We start from the raw sequence: 26,544 nt of genomic DNA, 5'->3' as shown, positions 1-26,544 counted from the left end.
ATAGTATTATGGACTGTTCCTGTTTTTGTATTCTCTATATACATTGGATATTCCTTCAATTAATTATCTTTCAAAAAGTATGTTCACGGCTGAGATGTTTAATCAGTAAGGGAATCAAGGTTTATGAGGATGAGGCCATAATGTGGAGTTGAGGATTATCATATCTGATCAGTCATGGTCTCATTGAATGGCGGGGAGACTTGATGGGCCGAATAGCCTACTCTGCTCCTAAGTCTTATGGTTTAACAACCGGAAGTAAGAACTAAAGCAAGCAAGTACAACTTGGCAAATAAAATTGTATATTAAATTCTTAAATTAATGAAGTTGGAGATAATAATTGGTAATAATTGTCAGCCACACATATGAATGCTAGGTTACTTTAACAAAACAATTTGGATCTTGTTTATGAAAACATTGACATTGAGATCCAGTTAGTATTTACTGTATATAGGGGCTAATGTGAATGGAATATTTCAGGACATTAGTTATTAGTTTAAATCGACTGAAGACATCTTGGCACAGTGTGGAAAGGTACCAATTGTGAATAACTTTGTTTAACGTTTGTTATAAAGTCATTGCACAGTAATCAAATGTGGATTAACAGAGTAATCTATCCTACACCACAGCATTCAGTACAGCCTCAAAGTAGTGTAGGGTTTGCCAGTGTTTGTTAACATATTTTTGGAGGTTTCATCAAATGATCTTTCTCTCATCTCCAACATCCTACCCAATCAACAGCCTATTTCCCCATCTCTAATAGTTTTAGTCACTAATAAACCAAAGGGCTCAAAACAACTCTTAAAAAGCACAATGTTTTAATGCCCCAATGACTGTTTCTCCTGTGCTGGTCACAGCAGTGTCCGCAAGATCCATTTTTAATTCCCGACGATACCAGCAAATTCCTGAGGGGTCGCCAACCTTATCGTCAGGCAGAAATCAGTCCTTTATGAACACTGACAATATGGAATTGTACCATTTGTGCTTATATTTAATGATTCTGCAAATAATTTGTTTTTACAGGGTAACATAGGCTACACAGGCACTAAAGGCTCTCGAGGACCTACTGGAATTGGAATTAAAGGTGGCAAGGTAGAAATAACTTGCCAATCTCTTCATTGTTACAAAAAGCGAACTAAGACCCGTCAAGCTGGCTCAGTGCATGAACATACCATGTTGTGTAGACTGAGTAATTTTGATCAGGAAGACAACAGGTCAAATCCACTACTTATCGATTCTCCGCCTAGGCAAACACAGCACTGTGATTGGTCACAATACTGTTGTATGAGGGAGAGAAATATTTCACCAATAATTCACTTCCTGATTATTATCCAGCAACAGTTTTGAAGTGGATATTTTTGAGAACATAATGGGTCTCACTTTCAATAGCTTGCTAACACGGGGTACATTTTGACACCCAGCAGGTTTCATGTGGACTGGGAGGGCAAATGCAAACCACACTCATGGGTCTTAGTTTGAGGCTCTGGGGTATTTTAATTCCTGAGTCTCATGCCCTCATTGTCAATCAGTTGTCCACCAGTAATAGGTGGAAAGTGGCAGCTGGCCAACTAGCCCAAACAAACATTTGGGCAGCTGAGTCTACTGGACTAAATGTTTGTTCATGCACATCCAAACCATTCCACATCGACATGAAATTAGTTGGATAACTTCAATCTTGAAGGATTATTTTAATGTATGCAGTATTGAAATGTACCTAATATTATCCAATTAGTGTGAGGATCTGTATCAAAAGTATACTTTTTGGTAAATAATCCTTTAACCATCTAAAATCTCAAATCCAGCACAACACCATTAATAGATAGAAACTGGGGGGGGATTCCAAGTTCATAGATCATAGAGTTTACAGTGTGGAAGGAGGCCATTGGGCCCATCGAGTCTGCACTTGCCCTTACAAAGAGCACCCTACTCAAGCCCACGTATCTACCCGACCCCCATAACCCCCACTTAACCTTTTTGGACACTAAGGGCAATTTTGCATGGCCAATCCACCTAACCTGCCCATCTTTGGACTGTGGTAGGAAACCGGAGCACCCGGAGGAAACCCACGCAGACACAGGGCGAATGTGCAGACTCCGCACAGACCTCCGCACAGTTATGCTACACAATTAACTGATAAGTAAAATAATTCAAACATCAATCAATAATTTACCATCAAATTTGCAGAGAAAAGTCCAAAATGTCATGAAGAAAAACTTACATTAAAGGCACAGGCATTGCAAATGGTTTGTGCTTGTCTTTATTGTGGTGACATAACTCAACCTAATGTTTGAGAATCAGTACTTGAAACTCCTTCAGTGTTTGAACAGTGAGGAAAATCATAAAGGGAAAACAATGAAGATAGTTCTACATTCTGTTTTCTGCAGGGTGATATTGGACCTCCAGGAGCAACAGGACCTATAGGAATGACAGGAATTGGGTTGCAAGGGGAAAAGGTAAAGTTACAGTATAACCAACCATTTATTGATAATACGGTACTAGAAACGTATTGCACCTAGCATGTACTTCCTGTTTGCAATGTTTACTTCCTGTATCTTGATTTTGTTATTCACAGGTTCAATGCATTGGTTGAACGAGTGGCACCAAACTTGTGCTGTGATACCTGGCTATTATCTGACATGCGGTTTACTATTATGCATACCTTTAAATCCTCCTCAGACAGCACCTTTTGTGTAAAACTGGACTGATTGATTTTGAGAAAGGAAGGAAGGTTTTCACATTTTCAAAGCATGGTTGTGGTCTGAGCTCTGAGATTCAGGTCAATTCTTCTGAACTCTCAATCGTGTGGCCTCCTGCTTCCAAAAGATGTGGATTTACTAACTTTTTGATTCTCACTTCTCCCAAGCTGGGCATAACCCCCTCAACTCTCTCCCCCCAGTTGGCCTGTTTGTAACTGGTTCGTATGTTTTTCTTTCACTGAACACTGTCCCTTGTTCTTCTATTAACACATTCTGTTATCTCGCCTTTATGTCTCTATGAGCACCTTCTTTAGTCTTTAACACTACCACTAACACTCTATCTTGTGCCAAGACATCTTTGCCTCATCTCTCCTGAGTTCCCATCTATCCCTGACCTTCTAATTTGCACTACCCACTTTTTAACAGTATAAAATCCATCCTGTTTCTACCTCTCTTTTCACAGTAACTTCATTGCAATGTTAATGTACACCCACTCCCTGTTTGGATAAATAACTTTGTACACCGTGGCTTGCTATACTGATGTGATATCTGGGGCTGGATTCTCCGTCCCGCCGTGCCAGATTTCTGGTTCAGCATGCTGCTGGGATGCTCCGTTTCACCGGCTGGTCAATGGGGTTTCCCTTTGTGGGACAGCCCCACGCCGTCGGGAAACCCCCGGGCTGCCGGCAAAACGGAGCATCCCTACGGCGGAGAATCCAGCCCCAGATGTCATAGATAAACAAAAGGCTTGTGGGAAGTAGTCATTTTACACACCACATGGAACATGGTGCCAGAAGCCAGATAGCTGGGACTGCATGTATTTTGATAGCTGTAAAAGAGCCAATGGTGGTGAAAAATTGCAGAAAATAATTAAAATTTGAGCCCGCCATCTAGTACAGGGTATCAACAGCTAGAAAAGTCCTTATGGCGTTGAGTATTCCAGTACCTGCTCCTATGGAAATGAAGAGAGATTTGGGACTGAATTTCAAATGTTTCCATTCTTAATGGCAGAATTATGAGATTGTCACAGAGTTGAACAAGAAACTTTGCAAATAAGAGTAGCAACACCGTGGTCAGTGCTGAGGAAAGAATGCTACACACTGCATTGTGCTCTACCTCATTGAGGAGCAGAAAAGGCCAGTTTGTGAAATGTTGGAGGCATTGAAGGCCCAGTTTAAACCTTCTACCGACATACTTATGATCATCATGTGTTTAACCCGAGACCTGGAGAAGAGAGGGAGAATACTGATTAGTATGCTGCACTGAGATGTCCAGCTGAATCTTGTGAGGGTGATCTCTTCACAGATAGGACTATTTTAGGAACATGAGATCCCACCATGAGAACATGAGCTGGATTCTCCGATTGGGAGACTATGTCCTGACGCCGGCGTGGGAACGGTGGTGTTTTACGACCGAAGAAACGGCGCAAAACAGCCACCGATCCTCAGTCTTGTGGGGGGCTAGCAGGCACGCAGCGGAGAGCACCCGGCTCTAGCTGTGGTTATGGCCAGACAATTGCCGGGTCCGTGGCCGCGCATACGCACGGCAGTGGCCGCACCGTGCAACATGGCGCCGGCCGCGCGCAGTCCTGGCCTGCCAAATAGTGCCCCCCTTCAGCCAGGCTTGCCACCCCACAACAGTTCCCCCAGCCTCGCCAAAGCCCCCCTTGCCCGCGGATTGCCTGCCCCCCCCCCCCACCCCCCCCGACTGTGGCGACGCTGGACTTAGTCCGCAGCTGCCTTGCCAAGTTCCCGAAAGTAGGACATGCGACCGATGCCGTCGGGAACTCGGCCCATGGGGGGGGGCGGAGCATCGGGGGGAGGGCCTCAGGTAACGTCCTGAGGCCGTCCCAACGGCGTGCGACGTACTCCTAGAGTACGCCAATGTGGTGAATGTATTATGACAGCCATTCACCACTGTATTGCATTGTACTATGTTGTTGCCCTCGTGGGCTCCACCTATGGACCATTGTATTGTATTACACCACTTTGTATCATGTTGGTGCCCTTGTGGGCTCCTGCCCTGACTCCGCCCCCTTGAGGGGAGGTACATAGAGCTGCTGCCCTGCAGGCGACTCTCAGCGCAGAGCAGTCGCAGGTAGGCACAGTTCTAGCTGATTAAAGCCACTGTTCACTTCAACTCTTCGTCTCGAGTGAATTAATGGTCGCATCAGCCATTTTGGAGCGCCGCTCCTGATTTTGCCGCCAAAGTGTATTCTCCGGCCGAACGCGATTTTAGCGTCAGAGACCGGAATATCCCGCCATTATCTTTGAGAGAAGGGAAATCTACTTTGCAGAAAACGATTTACATGTCTAGAAGCTCCGAGGTGGCTGATCACCAACTGAAGTGTATTGGTGGGAACATTGATGAGGTTTTTCATTATGATGAGAGATAGTCCAAACCTTCCAAGCACAATGCCATGATGGAAAGTCTTTTGTGAAGTTGCTTGAAATGATGACCTGAAAATAAAGTTAGCAAAGACAGGGTTGAGACTCTATGATGAAATGATACTCACCCCATTAGGACAAACCACATTGAGAGTCCCTTACAAAGAAGAAAAGGAAAGTAGATCTTAAGTTTCAGATGATGGGCATTAAGCAAAATGCTCTCATCTCAGCTGAAAATAATTTAAATCTTGGACTGACAACACGACACGTATGAGAAAAAATTTGTGTTTCGCTCACATTAAGCTATTAGCTGCTGAACAGATTCTGACAAACAAGCGTCTTGTTCAGATCAAGCAAACTATACAACTCTTGAAATGCTGCAGGAAGTTGTGACAAAAAGGTAGCATAAAACCATCAAGGGCACAGATGTTGCTACAACCTCTCTTTTAGGAATCGAAGTTTCATGTTCCCACTCTGAGGAATAATGGAATCTGAGTTGGCTGATGAGTCCAACATACAAATTAAACTTTGCCACATGTGGGGCAGGTGGTGCTTGAAGGTTTGGGTAGACAGGTTGTTTGGAGATTTGCTCATACCCTCCAAACCCTTACTTTTGCCTCTGCTCGTGTCCCTGAAGTCTCTTGATGTGTTCGTGCCTTTCTGAATGAGCCTTCTCCATTTTGGTTGGTCACAAACCAGGGACTCCCATGAATCTGTGGGTATGTTTGGCCTCTTTCGGAATACTTTGAGGTCATCCGTAAATCATTTCGGAGTCCTCCTGGGAGTCTCCAGCCATAACTGATTTCTGTGTAAAGCAGTTGCTTCGGAGGAATATGAACCAGCCAGACTGGTATTGAGTGATTTGAACCTCCATGTTGGGTGTGTTAGCTTGGGGTAAACTGCTGCTGTTGGACTGCCTTTCTTGCCATCTGATTGGAAGAATCTTACGAAGTCACCACTTGGTGGTACTTCTCCAGCACTTTGAAAGTGCCTGTTTCTAAGTTTCTGAATCGGAGTGTGGAGATCACTGGTGCCTGGTAAACCATGACCATGACTTAAATCTTGGATTTAAAATCTTGGCCCTCAAAACATTTTTCTCAGTCAGCCAAAGGCTGAGATGGCACTTCAGAGGTGACGTTATTGAAGTTGCTGTAAGAGAATATTTTACAGAAATTAAATGATCACTCAATATTGTATTTCTACAATGAAACTAGAATTATTGTCCCTAAAGAGGTGAAAAAAACGAAGGTGAAGTGCATCGATGCAAGTGACCAAGGAATTGAGTCCAGTCTGAGGAAGACAAGGGAAGGCCAAACCTAAACATTTATGAATGATCACATCATCCAGTGCAGTGTTTGTAATGAACGTCATGCTAAGCCAGTGCAGTGCTAAGTAAGCTAATAAACCATTCATGACTCATGACATCCCAATGTAGGGGCCGACATGGGAGTCTCTTTTGAAGTCTTACTTAGGTTCGGTCATAATTTGGTCTGAACAGGAATGAGCGACTATGACCAGTAATGCATTAAAACAAAAATTTAATTTAATATTGAATTATAATAATTAATGAAGGTTATAATTGATATATATATATATATGTGTAAGCATAAGAGAAGAAAGACAGATTTTTCTAAAGCACAAACAATGAACCCAAATTGGAACTTATATTACCATCTTCCCCGATAGATAAATTACCAAGTCGCTGAGTAACCTTATGGGTCAGCACTATGGTCAGTCATTCCATTCCTGACCGCCCTCCTATCCAAATCCAAATCAACAGCAAATCAGAAATGAAATGGAAAAATACATAATTGCAAAAAATAGTGATTGCAGGCCTCGGGCCTACACCAGACAGACTATGGATGAAGCACAGAGTAGACACCTTGGCCGGGATTCTCCAATCCCGCGGCCATGTTCTGACCCCGGCGTGAAAAGCGACGCGAACCACTTTGACGTCAACGGTTCTCGATTGTCAGGTATTCACCCCTTCCTAGGGGGCTAAGTCAGCACCGGAGTGGTCTCCGCTGCTCCAGCCAGTGCGCATGCACGCTACGTCCGGCACGAGTTCGCGCATGTGCGTGGGTTCCCGTCTCTGTGCCGGCCCCCGAGCGATATGGCGGAGCCCTACAGGGGCCCGACACGGAGGAACATAGGCCCCCACGGAACCAGCCCGCCCGCCGATCGGTAGGCCCCGATTGCGGGCCAGGCCACTGTGGAGCCCCCCCCCCCCCGCCCCCGGGGTCGGATCCCCCCCCCCCCCCGCCCGCCCATCAGGACGGTCCCCGCAGACAGAACTTCCAGGCCCCGCCATGTGGGACCATACGTGACCCCGCCGGCGGGACTCAGACGAACTCGGCGGGCACTCGCCATGTCGAGGCCCAGAGAATTGCCGGGGGGGGCGCTTTCAACGGCCCCCGACCGGCACGGCAGCGATCCTGCGGGCGCCTGGGAATCGGCGCCGGAGAATCAGCGAGCTGGCTTCGGGGAGGCATGGCCCAATTCTCGTGCCTGCCCGAAGATTCTCCGGCCCGGCGCGGGGCTGGAGAATCCCGGCCTTTCGTTCTCTTTGGAACTGTGACAATCTCATCACAGTTGACTGCTATTCAGAGTACTGGGAGGTAAATCAGCTCCTATCAATGATTATGTAAAGATGAAATGTATACTTCCATCGCCTTGGCATTCCCAAAATTATGATGAGTGAATATGGCCCTCAGTTCACAAGTGAAACAACACAGACACTTTACGAATAATTAGGAAAGTTAGCACTGCATATCATCTCCACACTGCCCCCATTAAAATGGAAAGGCTGAGGCTGCAGTAAAAATCACCAAGGAGATCATTAAAAAATTGCCTAGACCAGCACAGACGAGTACACGGCAATCTTAGAATGGAGAAACACCCCTACTGAAGCAAGGGCGGCACGGTAGCACAGTGGGTAGCACTGTTGCTTCACAGCGCCAGGGTCCCTGGTTCGATTCCCGGCTTGGGTCACTATCTGTGCGGAGTCTGCACATTCTCTCTGTGTCTGCATAGGTTTCCTCCGGGTGCTCCAGTTTCCTCCTACAAGTCCCGAAAGATGTGCTGTAAGATGAATTGGACATTCTGAATTCTCCCTGTGTACCCGAACAGGTGGCGGAATGTGGCGACTAGGGGCTTTTCACAGTAACTTCACAGCAGTGTTAATGTAAGCCTACTTGTGACAATAAAGATTATGATTATTATGGAAAGTAGTCCAGTCCAGCAACTAATGTCACCCAAATTACTCTTCCAACAGCTGCAAAAACACTGAAGCCATTATCAAAATCAAAATGAAATGACAGCCAAATTCCATTTTGATAAAGCTTCCAAAGTGTTGCTAGAACTGAGAGTTGGTCAGAGCGCAAACATTCAATGCACTCAACAAAAATAAGCCAAGTGCAACTAGAAACCTGTCATACACGGTGAAAGAAAACAATGAAATCTGTCATTGCAATTACAGAAATTATCATGCAACTGGAGAAGGAGGTTCTTCACAGCAGATAAGAGATGAGGAAAATGGGATTTTACCAACTGAACAAGGATCTCAATGAACATGAGACCATTCCCCAAGAATGCATCGGATCAGCACCACCAATTACCACAGCAGCAACCCTCGCTATGGTAACAACCGAGAGAAGCAACATCACCCCAGGAACCTGTCGACACTGGACTAATAGCCAAAAACAACTTGCACACATAGCATTAGAAGAACTGAATGCTTTAAAGATTATGGGCACAATTTAACTATTGAGCTATGCCTGGTGCAGATCTGGGCAGGCGCGAAAGGCCAAAATCAAGATACGCGCAGGCGCAAATCAGTTTGCTGTCTAACCGGCCTGTTCCTAATGGCAAGTTCCGGATCTCTGCCAAATATGGCAATCGTATCATTAACCTCATTTGCCTTCAGTTCCATCTCATTCGCGAGATTGATGTCGAATGCAACGGCCTCCCGAGAATTAACTGACTCCCCAGTGAGAAATCAAACTGGTGTTGTTTAGAACTCCTTTTTAAAAACGTAAAACAAGTGCGATGTCTACTGAGGGGAAATGAGAATGTGAATGTTTAATAAGGACAAGGGGTGCCCATACTGAGCAAAATAAAGAACTTTGATTTGTTTACAATTACAGTACATACACTTCCCAGTAGATCCCTACAGGGTCTTTTTCTGCTCGATGCCTTACTGGCCAAACTATTATACATTGATAAATGGAATTCCCTCGCCCCTTAGAGGGGGAGCTCGTATTCCCCGAGAACCACAAGGAAGATAATAATTCCCACCCCATAAGTCACGTGCGGGATATTACAAGTAGCCATTTTCATTTTCTGGGTTGCAGCTCAAGGGCACCAGAGCTGCTGCCCCAGAGCTCGGGGGGGGGGGGGGGGGGGGGGGGGTGAAGTGCTTTGTGTCTGTGAGGCCTTCAACCCATCTTTAAATATTGTGGAGACCCATAACAGGGGCAACCACAGCTGCCATGCACCTGTCCTACCAAACACTTCCAGGACAGAACCCTGCCCTTTGCTCCATGCTGAAGGTCACCTTAACTCCCTTTATCTCTGAGCAGCCTCTAGCTTCACAGATGAAGGCTATTGCTGTTGACGAATTGGCCTTGTTAGTTGTGAGAGCACCTCACAGCTATCAAGTACATTCTCGTGGGTACACTTGCCATGTCTCAGACGCTGATTTTTGTATCGCATTTCAATCAGGCTTTGAAACCGGGGTGAGTGTGCAGAGCGAGGTTCTGCAGAGCAACTGGCTCGGTGGACGGCACTCTGAGAGAAGGCGGGACACGTAAGTGTGGGGGAGACTTGGGGGATGTGAGGGTTCCAGGCTGGAAACCCGAACTGATTGTCAGTTTCTCTCCTTGTCCAATTCCTTACGGCTGGTTATGTTGGTCCACCAGATGCCAGAGGGCAGCAGCGTCAATGCAGACTGGAGGCGGTGCCCATGTGCAGGGAGCTGCCACCCACCTTGACGACCTGTCCACCTATGAGGACAAGGAGGAACCCAGTGGGGGATGCCTGCAATGGCCCAGGTGTACAGGCGTTGTTGGTCTTTCGAGGAGATGTCGGACAGCAGTGCCACAGGTGACTCCACCTCAACAAAGAGACAGTGAGGCACGTGTGCCATTTCCTCGCACCCCGTGGATGAGGAGGATACCCGCTCCCAGTGGCTATGAAGGTCACTGAATTCTGAACCTCTATGCCACTGGATTATTCCAGGGCTTGTGCAGCATATCACAAGCTACAGCCCACAAGTACATCCGTGAAGTCACAGATGCCCTGTATTCCCGGGCATCAAACTTTGAGCTTCACCAGGCTTACCAAGGTTGCAGGAAACTCTGCCATCGCCAGGATGCCCCAGATCCAGAAGGTAATTGATGGCACCCATGTGGCCTTGCGCGCACTGAGGCATTTGGGAGTGCCCTTCATTAACAGGCTGGGGTTCCACTCCCTGAATGTTCAACTCGTGTGCGACCACCACCTCTTGTGCATGCACGTATGTTACCAGGGACGTGCATGCCAGCTACATCCTGGGACACTCGGAGATCCATGGTGTCTTCGAATTCCACCCCAGGATGACAGGTTGGGTCTTGGGGGATAAGGGATACCCGCTGAGTTCTTGGTTGATGATGCCAGTGTGGAGGTTGGAGAGCGAGGCTGAGAACCGATATAACAAGTCCCACATTGCCTCCCATGCTGCCATTGAACAGTACATCAGACTGCTCAAAACGGTTCCTATGCCTGGACTGCTCTGCTGGTGCACTGCAGTGCACCCCGCCAGAGGGTCTCATGCTTTGTGGTGGTCTGCTGTGCCCGTCACTTCCTGGAAGAGCAGTGTGCCAACATTCTGGAGGAAGAGGAGGAAGGACATGTGGCCTCATCTGAGGAGGAGGGGGAAGTGGACCAGGAGGGGATGGCAGACCAGGCGAGGAGGACCCACAAAGGAGCTGGAGGATGGAGGACAGGCAACAGCAAGAGCCCGGAATGCCCTGGGGACCAGGGAGACCCTCATTTGGGGTGCAGGCAGGCCCACAGTGATGATTAATGTAACCAAACTTCACATGTATCAGGTGTAAAATGTTTTAATAGTGAACATTTGACATTGCCATTCACCCTAACTGTGTGATTCCCCCCCCCCCGCCCCACTCCAGTGCCCACTCAGTGATCCTCTCTCTTCTTGATCTTTCGTAGTCTGCTGCTACGTCTAGATGTGTCCCCAGGATGCACATCAGAGGTGGAGGCGGCCTGTTGCTTTCCGCACCCTGTGGCCTTTGATGCCTTTGGTAGACGTCCTCTGGAGTGCCAGGAGCCATAGGGCCATGGCCGACTTGCTGTTGTTACAGGTGTTGCCATGCTACCTGAAGTGGAAAATAATTTATTCACACCAAAGAGTTGAGTCAAGTCAATTTATTGGCAAAAGCTTTTGGGAGAAAGCCAGGCACTCCGCAGTGCTCGTGGTCACCTTCTCAATTGTACATCGCAGCTTTAGCCTCTTTTATACATGTACACTTGGTTAGTTACTAATTAGCTTGGGGGGTTACATACACGATCAATTAGGCCCCCCTAGCAACAATTAGCTTCCAATCACATTCCTCTGAGACCATCCGTTATCTGATGCTCGCAACTCCTTGTTCACAATTACAAGGATAACAGGTGTCTCAATAGTTAATGGTCAGTTTGTCAGTTACAGAATGACTCAGCAATTAATCGGAACATTGTAGATGTGTTAGTAGGTCAGTTAGAGAATGACTTGCCACTAACAGTACTTATCAGGTCATTGCAGAATTAGATTGCCGTGGTTGTCAGTCCACACTATTGCAGGCATAAGCTAATAATTCAACATAATAAAATAAAGAGATTAAATGAATAACCTCTAATGTAAATTTCCCTTAACAATCCCTCCTTTTGGTCAAGAATTGTGTTAACAATTCCTCAGACCAACAATATTCCGGTTGCTGTCTTGTTTGCATTTCTTATATCAACACATCATCATATTTGTCACACCCTTTTTCCACATCGTCTTCTTCTCCGTCTTGGTCGGTGGTGTACATTAACGGGATGTCTTCTTGGTGATGAGCCAAGTCTACTGGCATCAACTGAACCATAGCCATCTTACAACATGGTTGTAAACCCGAGGTTTCATGCAGTTTCTTAATTTCTTTCCAAATATGGTCAGCGAGGTTAGTGATATTCTCTGAATTATCGAGGATGTAAGTATAACATTCTGAGCCAATCAGAGCACACGTCCCTCCCTCGCTGGCCAAGCAGTAATCTAAGGCTGCCCTATTTTGTAGGGCCACCGTTCTTATGGCAACCATCTCGTTGCTCATTTCAAGCAATGCCTCTGTGGGATCATTGGCTACCTCTTCTAAGATTGTTGCTACTTTACGTATTTCCTTGATGGCTAACGCCACTCCAATAGGGGGAATCAGGATTCCGAAGAAACGTTGAGTCTCCGTTATAGCTCTCTTGTGCCTAGTTCCTACCTGATGGTGGTCCTTCAAGTCCTTAAGGTGGTGGATATATGGGACTACATATCCGAAGTAGCATGATCCTGTCCACTCCTTAGGTAGCCAGGGGTACGCCTTATGACCACAGATAAAGTAGGTGCCATTGTACAAGGTCAGTTTAGTCACCTGATCACCCATCCAGGAGGTTATAAAAATTACGTTGCCTGCTTCAGTTTTATTGGGAGTTCTCAGGTTCCTAATAGTCCGAAGGGACGTGCTTTTGCTGGATGAGGGGTGTTCACATGCACTATCTCCTACCTTGACAGCTTCTGTGTCCTATTTTTTAGGAAGCAGATTTCTCCCTTTGGGCGACCCATCCCTGATGTATTAGTTAGGACAAAATGAGGGGGGGTCATTGTGGCCATTATACTTGGGTCGATACCAACCCTCGAACTGATTCATATAGTACCCAGCCAATTCCCATTTTTCTATAGTATTCCTGTTGTGGCGAGAGATTACCCATTGCGGTGTGATCGCACCGCCATTCCTTAGCCACCATTCTGCCGTGTCAGAAGTATTAAAAGTGATGGGATGTAGGGGGATTCCTCCTTCTGCATGTATCGGTATATGAGCACAAACCCAATATCGGGACACATCGGCATCCCTTGCATACACATAGGACATATAAAGGTACGTATTCACATGCAATTCTCGTTTGCTTTTATGGAGACAGTTGTCTGTTCCCAGCAGTCCCAAACACAGTATCAATTTTATCAGATCCATCCTTATTACTTTAAATTGACAATGTCCCAAAGCCTATACCGGCCGCGCGCTACTGCCCGCGTTCCCGTTCAGCTTGCTTGGAGGTCAGAGAGGAGAGGGTTGGAAGACAAGCAAATCACATATATTCAAATATTGGTTTCAATTGTCACCTGGGTGCGTCTTGAGTTGAGTCCAATGTTTCCAGACCCCTTTCCCTCTAATGTCGATATATGCACAAGTATCGCCACTAATTATAACCCAAGCATTGCCAAGGTTTGACGAGAAGGAGGTAGAAACCTTTTACATTTCATTTGAGAAAGTAGCTAAACATGAAATGGCCACAGGCCATGCGGGTGTTACTGATTCAAACAAAGCTGGTAGGTAGAGCTAGTGAAGTGTTTGCATCACTACCGGAGGAGGTATCTGGGACGTATGAGGAGGTGAAAAAATCCAATTTAGGTGCATATGAGCTAGTGCCTGAAGCCTACAGACAAATATTTAGAAATTTAAGGAAAGAATTTGGTCAAACATACATGGAGTTTGAAAGGCTCAAACAGAGTAATTTTGATAAGGGCTTTGAAAATAGACCAAACGTATGAAGCTCTCAGAGAAATTATACTTTTGGAGGAGTTAAAAAATTCAATTCCTGATGTCGTGAGAGCTCATGTGGAAGAACAGAGGATTAAAACTGTGAGATTAGCAGCGGAAATGGCAGATGATTATGAATTAGTTCATGAATTAAAGCTTGGTTTCCGACATCAGTTTCAGCCTGTGAGGGATAGAAACTGGGGACATGAGAAATACTCAAGTGGTAAAGGTAAAGGTGATCTGATGGGAGATAATAAGGAGAGTGTACCTCAGATTAAAAAAGAAATCCAGGAGGGTGGAAAAGAAATGAAAAGTTTTAAATGTTTTCACTGTAATAAACTAAGCCATGTAAAGTCACAGTGTTGGTGGTTGAAGAAAAGCACTAGGAAGGCTGATGTGGTAAAACAGGATAAGACAGTGGGGTTTGTTAAAGTGGTGAAGGAAAGCCCAAGTGAAGCGAAGGAGGTGCAAAAGATTGTACAGCCTGATTAAGAGGTGATTGATAAGAAGGTGCCAGATCTCTTTAAAGAATTTACTTGTGTGGGTAAAGTTTACTCGTGTGTATCAGGAGGAGCAGGTAAAGAAGTCACAATTTTAAGAGATACGTGAACTAGTCAATCTTTAATGGTAAGAGATGAGGAGTTATGTAGTTTGGGAAGAATGTTGCCAGAAAAGGTGGTAATATGTGGAATTCAGGGTGAGAGGAGTAGTGTTCAATTATATAAGGTAAGGTTGGAAAGTCCAGTGAAGAGTGGTGAAGTGGTAGTAGGAGTAATAGAGAAACTATCTTGTCCAGGAATACAGTTTATCTTGGGGAATGATATAGCTGGATTGCAGGTGGGAGTGATGCCTACTGCGGTTGATAAGCCAGTGGAAAATCAGACAACTGAAGTGTTGAAGGACGAATATACTGGGATTTTTCCGGATTGTGTAGTAACAAGGTCGCAAAGTCACAGGTTAAGACAAGAGGAGAAATCAAAGAGTAAAGATGAAGTTGAAGTGCAATTATCAGAAATGATTTTTGCTCAGATGGTTGAAAAAGAACAAGAACAGGTGGAGGATGAGGTGGATATTTTTAGTTCAGGAAAATTGGCGGAGTTACAACAGAAAGATATAGAAATAAAACGGATGTATCAGAAAGCTTACACGGAAGAGGAATCTGCGTGTATACCAGAGTGTTATTACCGTCTTGATGAGAAAATGGAGTCCTTTACATATGCAGGTGGATCAAAAGTGGGCAGAAGTTCATCAAGTAGTATTGTCGGAAGGGTATAAAAAGGAGGTGTTGCGAGTTGCACATGAGGTACCAGTGGGAGGTCATTTGGGAATAAGGAAAACTCAAGCTAAAATACAAAAACTTTTTTATTGGCCTGGACTACATAAAGATGTAGTTACATTTTGTCAATCATGTCACACATGCCAAGTGATAGGGAAACCTCAAGCAGTGATAAAATCAGCGCCCTTAATACCCATCCAGCATTTGAGGAACCTTTTACATGGGTCCTAATTGATCGCGTAGGACCGTTTCCTCAAATGAAAAGTGGGAATTAATATCTTTTGACTATAATGGATGTGTCTACTAGGTTTCCAGAGGCCATTCCAGTACATAATATTACAGCTAAAAAGATTGTGTAGGAGTTACTTAAATTCTTTACTACATATGGACTACCCACAGAAATACAATCGGATCAAGGATCGAATTTTACCTCAAGGTTATTCAAAGAAGTTATGGATAGCTTAGGAATAAAACAATTTAAATCAACTGCGTACCATCCAGAATCGCATTGCGTATTACAAAGGTGGCATCAGACATTAAAGACAATGTCGAGGGCTTATTGTCAAGATTATCCAGAGGATTGGGATAAAGGAATTCCATTCGTACTGTTAGCAATTAGGGATGCACCTAATGAGTCAACCAAATTTAGTCGTTTTGAACTAATTTTTGGTCATGAGGTAAGAGGACCACTTAAATTGTTTATGGAAAAATTGGTCAGTGAGAAATCAGAAATTACATTATTGGATTAGGTGTCAACTTTTAGGGAACAATTAAATAGATCAGGTGAATTGGCTAGACAACATTTGAAAGTTGCACAAAATGTGATGAAACAGGTAGCAGACAAGAAATCCAAAGTTCATAGTTTTGCCAATGGAGATAAAGTTTTAGTATTGTTACCAGTGGTAGGTGAACCTTTAAAAGCTAGGTTTTATGGACCTTATCAGATTGAAAGGAAATTAAGTGAGGTGAATTATGTGGTAAAAACACCAGATAGAAGGAAGACTCCCCGAATGTGTCATGTGAATATGCTTAAAAGGTACTTTGAAAGGGAGAGAAGAAGGATGAGGTTTTAATGATTTTAACTCAAAGTAACGAAACAAATCCAGATGACTGTGAATTTGACATACCTCAAATTAAATTGGAAAATGAGGATGTTCTTAAAAATTGGGATAAATTGTTGAGTTACCTTACAGAGGAATAACGGACTGACCTGCAAGAGTTATTGATATCACATGGGCAAGTTTGTGGAGAGAAATTGGGAAGTACTAAAATGGCTATACATGATGTAGATGTGGGAAAGGTTGTTCCAATCAAAGAACATCCATACAGACTTAACCCTTTAAAATTGGCACAGGTTAACAAAGAGATTGAGAGTATGCTTAAAAATGGCATAATTGAAGTGGGTTGCAGCCAATGGAGCTCACCCATAGTGATGGTACCTAAACCAGACGGTACCCAACGGTTGTGTGTAGACTATAGAAAGGTTAATGCAGTTACAAGAACGGACTCTTATCCTATCCCACGTTTGGAGGATTGCATTGAGAAAATGGGACAATCAGCTTTTATTTCTAAACTGGATTTACTTAAAGGTTACTGGCAAGTACCTGTATCCGAAAGGGCGAAGGAGATTTCAGAATTTGTGACTCCAGATGGTATATATCAATTCAAAGTTATGCCATTTGGCATGAAAAACGCCCCAGCCACTTTTCAGTGGTTAACTAACAAAGTTGTTTCAGGATTACCCAATTGTGCGGTATACATCGACGATCTGGTAATTTTTAGCCAGACATGGACAGAACATTTGAAACATCTGATGGAGTTATTCGATCGACTTCAGGAGGCGGGTTTGGTGATAAACCTAACCAAAAGTGAATTTGGAAAAGCCCAAGTCACTTTCCTTGAGGAGTTTTCGATACCCTCGAGACGAAGGGAAATAATGTGATTTCTTGGCATGAGTGGATTTTGATCGAACATTTGTGCAAAGGTTTTGTAGCGTAATTGCTCCACTGATGGACTTGCTGAAGAAACATCGAAAATTTCAATGGACAGTGGACTTTCAACAGGCATTTGACTGCCTGAAAACTGTGATAACCAATACTCCTGTGTTGGAGAATTGCAAGGGACTCTGTGATCAGATTGAACTAAAGTATCTGACTTTAAAGAGAAATACCGAGGCGTAGGGCAACAGATGGATCATGCAAAGACCTTCTTGTTCAAAGAGACTATCGATCGAGAAGGGATTTCAGTTGGAGGAAGAAGAACGAAAAAAAAATGGACTATATTATCATACCTGTTTGCGTGTGTTGTTTTTTGAAACGAAAAAGGATATTTACTGTGTGCATTTCTTAAAGAATGGTGAAGAGGTGAAAAATGAAACTATCTTGAAGTTGATGGGGTTTTTTTTCTTGGGGATTATGGGAGGTGCCATGTGAAAGTACCTTTAAGATATGGGTGTTTAAGAAATGTACCTTTAAGAAATGGGTGTTTACTGCTGCAGTGATGTCAGAGAGTGGGTGGAGCTGGGCTGTCTGTCAGCTTTTTACTTTCATTTTTGAGCAGGCTGCAGGGTGTGTTTTAGTTTCGTTTTCAGATCTGGATAGCTGCAGTCACAGCCAGAAGGTGTATGAGTTTCTCTCTGTAATCTAAAGACTGTAAATCGATCCTGGTGATTTAAAACTAATAACAGTAATGACTTTAACCTAATGTGCTTCTGTTAAAAGGTGTTTCTTTTGTCTTCTGGATGTTGTTTGGGAAGTTATTAAACATTACTTAGTGGTGTATTCTTTGGGGGTTGTATTTGAATTAATGGTTGCTAAGATGTTCACTGTATGTTTTAAAAAGGTTAACTTGAGTTCATAGAATAAACATTGTTTTGCTTTAAAAAATATTTTTCCATTTCTGCTGTACCACACCTGTAGAGTGGGTCATGTGCTCCCCATACCACAATCTAGTAAAAGTTGTGGGTCAGGTGAACTCCATGATACACTTTGGGGTTCTCTAAACCCTGGCCCATAACACCTGACTTCCTTGAAAATGGGTGGGGCCACATGAAATTCCAACCTACAGTGCAGTTCAGTGCTTAGTTGTTAACCTTGTGGCCAAGCTAATGCACTTGTGGACATTTAGGGGTCTTTCTCAGTTAATAAGTGATTTAGCCTGAATACCTGGACCAACCATTCCACTGTAAACAGAAATCCAAAAATACTGGATTAAAAAAAATTATTAGCTGCCTCTCTCACTAACAGATGGTGCATTTGATATGATAACCACAGAGATTTGATGAGAAAAGGAGATAAATATTGATAAAAACAGAAAATGGAAACACATTAATCAACAGTACACTGAAATTCTAAAGATATTACAATTTTTTATAGGGGGATCAAGGGGCTTCTGGACCACCTGGGCCAAGAGGTCCAACAGGACAAGGATTACCTGGTGAAAAGGTACAGAGTTCAATTATACTTTTAACTTTCATGGATTACACCATCACCAGCAGTGGAATCATGAGTGGTTTTTTGAATAGCAGAGATTGCGAACTCACGCCCTCGGCCCAACACCTCAGATGCTACAAGGGCATGTAGCAAAGATCATCATACCTGAAGCAAAATAATATTTATGACATTGGCAGTCAACTGCTGCTCTATTTCTTGTATGATCATCTCACAAATTGCTTAAATCTTCTCTGCTCAAAGGCTATGGAGCTTTGCTGGAAATCATGCAGCCTATACATGCTGCTAAGTTATTTTTCACACCTCTCAGCATCTGATTATATCTGCACTGTTAAAAATAACTGGAATTTTTCCACGCTGCAATTGTCAGATTAGCAAAGGTGAAAAGTCGGTTGACTTGTTGAAGTTAATTGTACGAATATTGAGGCAAATGAATCCGTAAGAACTCATGTTAATGACATATATTACAATAATGAAATGTAATACAACTAATGAGATGTAGTAGATAGAAATTCTGACACAGAAACAGGCCATTCAGCCTAAGTAATCCATGTTGCGATTTGTTGGTGGGCTCAGAGGAAGCCAACACTTTGTTGAATAATGTAAATCCATGCTTTGAAAATAAATTTCAGGAACAATGAACTTCTTGTTATAAAATAGTGTTATTTGTTGTCCAGCAGCTTTTGATCATATAGCATTCTAGTGAGTTACCGTTTAAAATGCATAACATTCCAATTGTGCAACTAACAAATTTAAACAAATATATAATAAATAACTTGAATATATTACACAACAGGGAGACAGAGGATTTCCTGGAGAAAGGGGCCCAACGGGATTAGGGGAAAGAGGACTTCCAGGTCCTAAAGTAAGTATGTTATGATCTGTCTAGGCCATTGACCATCATTAACTTTTTTATATCTTCAGGAACAAACCCAGTGTTATTAGAAATGTGAGTGCTTCAAGAAAAAAACTATTAAGAGATTCAGTTATTATTCCTGCCAATATGCCGGTAGAAATTGACTGAGCATTCGAAATACACTATCTTTTCCATTTAAAAGGGAATTTCTAGCATGATATTATTAAATAATTTATTATCCAGGGTTCTTTGCTCACATGCAAAGGTTTCAGTAACTAGATTGTGCTCAAAAAGCAGCTTTCTTTTCCAGACAAGCCTTGTGTTCTTGTGAAATTAGAAAATTAAGCGCTTGAGGCGATGATAGAATGACTAAAAAATTTGAAAGGATGGATTGACGGAAGCTATTTCCTCTGGTGGGGTGGCAGAACCTGGGGTGGGGTCATAATGTTAAAACTAGAGCTAGACCATTGAGGGGTGATGTCAGGAAGCACTGGTTCCCACAAAGGGTAGTGGAAATCTGGAAGTCAGAGATGCGGGCCAGAATTCTCCAGTCATGGCAATTCACTTTTCCCGCCAGCAATGCACCCCTGCCCATGATGAATCATGGAAATCCCATTGATAATCGGCGGAAAGATAGAAACCCAGCAAATGGCAAGCAGCCGAGAAAGACGCAGCTGGCGGACCAGAGAATCTTGCCCGTGGTATAGTGAATCTCCCTTTCTTTGACCCTGTGAGCTCAATGGAAACACATTTCTTTGACTATGAATGTGACAACACACTACTGACTATTCCATGCACCATAGATATGGAGCTGGATTCTCCGTTCCCCTAACCCCGTGTATGTCAGCAGCGCTGTTCACTGGCAGCAGGATTCTCTACTCCCGCCACCTGTCAATGGGATTTCCCATTAAGCCACCACACCCTGTCGGGAAACCCGCAGGGGGAGGTACGCTGTTGGCAGGAACAGAGAATTCCAATGGGCGGAGAAGCCTGACCATGTTATAGTGATGACAGATAACTTGATTTTTGACAAGCTACCTGAATGAAGACCTAATTTCTTAGAAGAACCAAATTGAAGAACCCACAGATTCTGGTTCCTCACCTTGGCACCATTCTCAAACAAGGATCACAGAGCCCACTATATCCAGAGTCAGTTCCTCAATTTGAATTAATGTCTTCAGGTTTGGGCACCTTCCTCCAGTTTTCAATCTCTTGCCTTTATTTCGGGTTTTTAAAAATGAACTGTTGTGCTTCCCAGAAGCATGCAAGTTCATGCAACATGCAAGTGTACTATTCTCCAGCAATGGTGAATGATTTGCATGCAAAGAAATGGAGTTAGTATTACTGTTAGTAAATCCAAGGGATGTTAAAGGGTATGGAGGTTTCTTTGCAAGCATACAGCAGGATGTACATTCAGGAATTTCATTTGTTTTTCACCTGGGAACATTACCTCTTTAGAACAGAACTTGATCATAGAATCATAGACTCATAGAATCCCTACAGTGCAGGAGGAGGTCGTTCGGCCCATCGAGTCTGCACCAACTCTCTGAAAGAGCACTCTACCCAGACCCACTCCCCCACCCTATCGTCCTAACCCCACCTAACCTTTTGAACACTAGGGGGTAATTTAGAATGGCCAATCCACTTAACCTGCACATCTTTGGCCCGTGGGAGGAAACCGGTGCACCCGGAGGAAACCCACGCAGACACTCAGAGAACGTGCAAACTCCACACAGACAGTCGCCCAAGGTCAGAATTGAACCTGGATCTCTGGTGCTGTGAGGCAGCAGTGCAAACCACTGTACCACCGTGTCGCCACGGGTTATAAGGGGGTAGATTGATTTCACACATGACTGTATTTCAGCTATGAGTTACTAGCTTTGAAATTACTGTTGACAATATTAACAGGCAAATGCATTTGCAGAATTTTAAAAATCTATTCACCAGGTTAACTGAGGTGTTACCTTTTAAATGGGGCAACATCATATAATGAGAGTGGACAGAGGAATGTATTTGGACAGGTTAATTGTTCACCTGCTAACAACACAGACAATAATTTGTGGACTCAGCTTTAATCTGTGTATCGCAGTAATTGTATGTGACCTTGAATCCACAGGTTAATTTGCGTCACTAATTTTATTTCAGGGTGATCCAGGAGCGCCAGGAGCAGCAGCAACTCCTGGAATCCCTGGTGATGCTGGGTCAAAGGGAGCAAAGGTACCATGACGATTTTTGGTTTCATTTTCTCTGTATTCTTCCCTCTTTTCCAGAAACCAATCAGTCTTATTGGTGTTGGGTTCTATAGACAGCTGTCAATCTTTCACCCAAGTGTTCACAGTATCAATTTAAGCCCTTCCCCCTTTGCTGGCTAGCTAGGACCAAAGATTGAATCTGGTTCTTTTCCAGCCATGCACAGCTCAGTTTAATTATCCACTGTTATTACTAAGCAGCATTTAGAATTCAGCATCCTCTAATTACCAACTTTTATACACATATTTATGGATATATCTTAGAACATGGGCTGGATTTTACAGACCCCTGCTGATTTTGTTTTTAGTGTGGGAGCAGGTCAAATATGAGGGGTGGCTAGCCCACCATCTTCTTTCCCATATTGAGCTGCCCCCCCACAATATGGGGGGTGGGTGGACATCAAAATTGGCAGCCTGCCCAACATATGGAAATAAACCATTAAGAGTCAATTGAGTTTGTTTGCATGCTAATTGACCCCAAAAGTATGCTGCATGCCATAACAGAGTTGCCGTTGGCAGGCAGGTGGCAGCAGGCAGGCCAATCTTTCAAAATAATTTTTAATATGGTTGGAGGCACTGTTTGTACATTAGTGACAACCCCCCTGAAGTTAATGCCCTTCCTACCCAATGGTGCTGCTGGGACTGCAAGAGCTGCCGGCCAATGGTTTGCTGGCAGTTCCCAAAGGCAAAACATGCTTCCAGTGAGGGGGCGGAAGTCCCACACTTCCCTTCTTGTTGCTGCCTGCAGCATTTGGAGGTGGCGGGAGAGGTCTGCCACCCCCCCCCCCTCCCCCCACCCCATAAATTCCAGCCCCGAACCTTTATAGCTTTAACTTTAGATGATTTTATTATCCTACTTTTCCAGACCCCACAATCTGACAGAAAACAGTTGTAGGCTTAGCAACGGGAAGATTCCTCAGCTTGGGTTGTTGTAGTACATTAAATATATATATATATATGTATATGGAAAGAATAAATTATTTGATTTTTTTAATGTGTTTCTATTTCATAGTGTTTTGTGTGATTCATGTTACCATTGACTCTTATTCATCATGAAAGCCTTAAATGATCAGATGAAATAGTAAAACTAATACTTCACATTGGACATGAACGGCATGTTCTGTTTAACAAGCACGTGTCTAGTGGAAACATATTTTCCATAAGGTGACTGGAAAGAGTTATACTCCAGAACATTGACCATTCATATATAACACACAAAGTTGACTCAAACCCAGAAAGAGTGAGTGATAGTTTATTCAGCTGTAGGATTTCGAAAGGAAATGAGCTTCAGCATTCTTTCTACTGGCTGTGGGTTCATTACACTAAACTGTCCTCCGATTTGGCAGCAATTTGATCAAATGCTCCTTAGAGAGGATACTTATATATAGCATAGAAAGTGGCAATCTCTAGACTTTCTCCTTGTGATAGAGAAATCTTTTTTTGTGGAATGGGACCACATTACAGACAAAGTTCTTCGGTGCATTTAAGCTGTATATTACCTAATCTGAGAATATTTAGTGCTGTGAAGTGACAATCAGATTCCAGTGTAGTGATAGAGTCATAGATGTTTGCAGCATGAAAACAGGCCCTTCGGCCGAGCTTGTCCATGCCGCTCAATGATCCTCCTCCCTCTTGTACCTTTGGGAAATTCAGGCAGCGTTTACTTGATTCTGTGGTTCACAACATTCCTCAATGATTCTTGTTTGTGCCCCTGTGTGTAACCATTGCCTATTCCCACTGTTATTCTCTGTCCATGGATATATTTTTTCCCTCACTCTCTGGGGGCGATTCTCCCAGCCCCGCGCTGGGCCGGAGAATCGCCGCAACCGCGCCACGCCGCCCCGACGCCGGTGCGCGATTCTCCGAGGTGCGGAAAATCGGTGCCATTTGCGGCGGCGTGTTCGGCGCGGCGCCGCTCGCAGGCCGCTGTCCACGGCCAGGCTGCCGATTCTCCGGCCCGAATGGCAGAGTCCCGCTGGCGTCGTTCACTCCTGGTTGCTGCCGGCGGGAACTCTGCGCGAAGGGTCTGGGGGGGCCTCTGATGGGGTCTGGCACGCAATCGGGGCCCACCGATCGGCGGGCCGGCCTCTTCCCCCCCCGGGCCTATTTTGTTGCGCGGCCGGCCCCTGAACCCCCGCGCCGTGTTGCGTTGGGGCCGGCGCGCTGAAGAAGTCCCCCGCGCATGCGTGGGTTGGTGCGGTGCCCATTTGGCGCCGGGAAGGGATGCTGGAGCGGCGTGAACTGCCCCAGTGCCAAGCTGGACCTCTGTGGGGGCCAGAATCAGTAGTCCCCGCGCCCGTTTCGCGCTGTTGTGAAACGCGATGGCGTTCACGACGGCGCGAACACTTAATCTCTATTTCTAGATTATCGCGCCCTCTATCTCTGTACAATATATGGGCTGGATTCCCTGGTCACCGACAGCGAAACTGCTTTCGGTGACCGCCCAGAAAATCAAAGTTCTGACCAAATCTGGGGTGGCACCGCTTTCGTAATGCTCCGCCCCCTCCAAAGCGGCGTACTCGGAGAGTATCAACGGCCTCATCGATGGTGTTGGTCGTGTGTGGCCTCATCCGTTGGAAACTCGGCGTGGCGGCTGCGGACTCAGTCCAGCGCCGCCACAGTCGGGGGAGGGCCGATCCCACAGGCAGAGGGGGACTTTATCAAGGGATGGGGGCACTGTGGTGGGTGGTCTGGGGCACGCGAGCTGGCCAAAGGGGGGCACTATTTTGTGGACCGGATCCGCCAGTGGCCTCCGTCATGTAGCACGGCGCGGCCACTGCAGGCCGCCACTGTGCGCATGCGGGCCATGAACCCGGCAACTCTCCGGGCCGTATCGGCAGCTAGAGCCACGTGCTCTTCACTGCTTGGCTGCTAGCCCCTAGCCAAACGGAGGATCGGTGGCCGTTTTACGTCTTTTAAAAACGCCACCGTTCCCATGGCGGCGTATGGACATAGCCCCAGAATCGGAGAGTCTAGCCCTATATCTCTGTTTGCACCTGTGGTTGTCTCTTATTAGCTGAAAATTCTTCATTTATGTAGTGCACTAACTATATGTTCTGGACTCTCTCCAGCCAAAGTAATTTAACCCAGAACAATTCACTTCTAGTATTTTTTGAGTTTGTGTTGATCTGCAACAAGCATGATTTTGAGGATTTATTGAAGAAACATAACAAATTGCCTATTGGGTGGGGAATGTTTGCTCCTGGTTTCTGATCAGTATTTGAATATTTCATAATGCCCTCACATATACGATACCTTCCTTTCTGTGGTTTTTTATTTATTTCTCTGTATGAAATGTGACATGTACATTTCATTGTATAAATATCCGTGCCAGGGTTTTACGGGCCTTGCGGCAGGATATTCCGGTCCTGCAGAACTGAATAGTGATTTGAATGGCTCGCTGTATCTGCTGGGGGTGGGGGTAAAATCCTGGCCTGTGTCTTTTCACTGACTTTTTCTTTATCACTATGTTTATTAACAACTTAGCAATAAAGAAGGAAACATAAAGCAGGGAACAGAAGTAGAACATTATCCCTCTGAACAAATTGCTCAAAGTACAACAACTCCTGTTTTCAACAGGAAGGGTTTCATGCCTGCAGAATTCAAAAATTAACTCTTCTGAATCACTAATTGACCAATGTTGAGTACAGTAGTACAACTGCAATACCACATTTCAGAAATTGTACCAGTTGTCACCATTGAATGGTGTTTGAAACTCGATTTTGTAAAGCTTTTCTTAAATTTAGAAGTCAGCAAAATTAAATTACTCCCCCATATGTAAAGTTCGTCATGTGAATAGTTCCCTATAAAATATCATTGTCATTTGCCACTACCAGAACACAAGTTTGAGTTAACCACCCATACATTCAAAATGGAAAGTTGTTCACATTACACTTGTTGACAGTCAGCTCAATTTTGCTCCAAGCTACTTTTACTTTAGACGTATCTTATTTCATGAATATTGAGTAGCATAAATCTTCCTTGTATTTTGCCAGGGTGAACTGGGAAATGCAGGGTTACCTGGTCCACCAGGGTTTGGCGTTAAAGGAGATCCAGGAAAACCGGTGAGCCTCTTATCCATTTCAATTTTGTTTTCTCTTCTGGCATTTAAAATTACATGCAGAGACAATTTTCTGATTGATTGGCATGATTTCAATAAGTTAAGTGAATTCCAATTTTGCCAGTTCTCTTGAAAGTAATGCAATAGTAGTGTATTTGAGGCTGCCTTTTAAGCTATAATGAACTGCAAGAGCATCATTTGCATCATGTAATGCTATTGAGCTGGTTTTGCACATGTATTGGGTTTGTTGACTCATTGAGGCTGCCTTTTAAGCCATAATGATATGCAAGAGCATCATTTGCATCATGTAATGCTATTGAGCTGGCTTGGCACATGCATTGGGCTTGTTAACTCATTTAATGTGGGCATTGGAAGCCAATTATGTTCTTACCTTTCAAAAAGTATCAAAGCTGAACTGCTAGAATTTTGATAGATGCAACCGAAATTGCGAAAATAGATACAACATTTTGAGTTCTTCTTGTCCTGAGTTTTTTAATCAAGAGATAACGGTGTCAGTATGATTCCATTGTATCGCCTGTTGTCTGCCTGCATCCAATTTAATCCATTGAACCATGTTTACAAAGCTAGGTAGATAACTGCCAATTCAGGCCAAAGTTCACCAGGGAAGCAGTGATGGGATTTTAACAGTTGCTGCAATCTGCACAGCAGACAACCTTCATTAGCAATAGTCAATGTAATAATGTTCTTCAATTTCTATGCCTCAGGGTAATTCCAGGCTGCTACAGGCATGTCTG

The 26,544-nt window shown here is 44.3% G+C and overlaps 1 protein-coding gene across 1 annotated transcript in view; it reads left to right on the top strand.

Moving 5' to 3' along the window:
* The window catches only part of col28a1a (collagen, type XXVIII, alpha 1a), a 321,284-nt gene that overhangs the window by 167,810 nt on the left and 126,930 nt on the right, over positions 1-26,544 (top strand). Inside the window, exons 15-20 of the mRNA XM_072509076.1 lie at positions 1,021-1,089; positions 2,382-2,450; positions 18,550-18,618; positions 19,421-19,489; positions 21,626-21,697; positions 25,725-25,793. Coding sequence (XP_072365177.1) covers positions 1,021-1,089; positions 2,382-2,450; positions 18,550-18,618; positions 19,421-19,489; positions 21,626-21,697; positions 25,725-25,793 — 417 coding nt within the window. The remainder of the gene's footprint in view (positions 1-1,020; positions 1,090-2,381; positions 2,451-18,549; positions 18,619-19,420; positions 19,490-21,625; positions 21,698-25,724; positions 25,794-26,544) is intronic.

The sequence above is a fragment of the Scyliorhinus torazame genome, chromosome 6 (assembly GCF_047496885.1).
Source record: "Scyliorhinus torazame isolate Kashiwa2021f chromosome 6, sScyTor2.1, whole genome shotgun sequence".
Taxonomy (NCBI): Eukaryota; Metazoa; Chordata; class Chondrichthyes; order Carcharhiniformes; family Scyliorhinidae; genus Scyliorhinus; species Scyliorhinus torazame.
The sequence above is the reverse complement of the archived record's forward strand: the minus strand, read 5'-3'. Positions and strand labels throughout refer to the sequence as shown.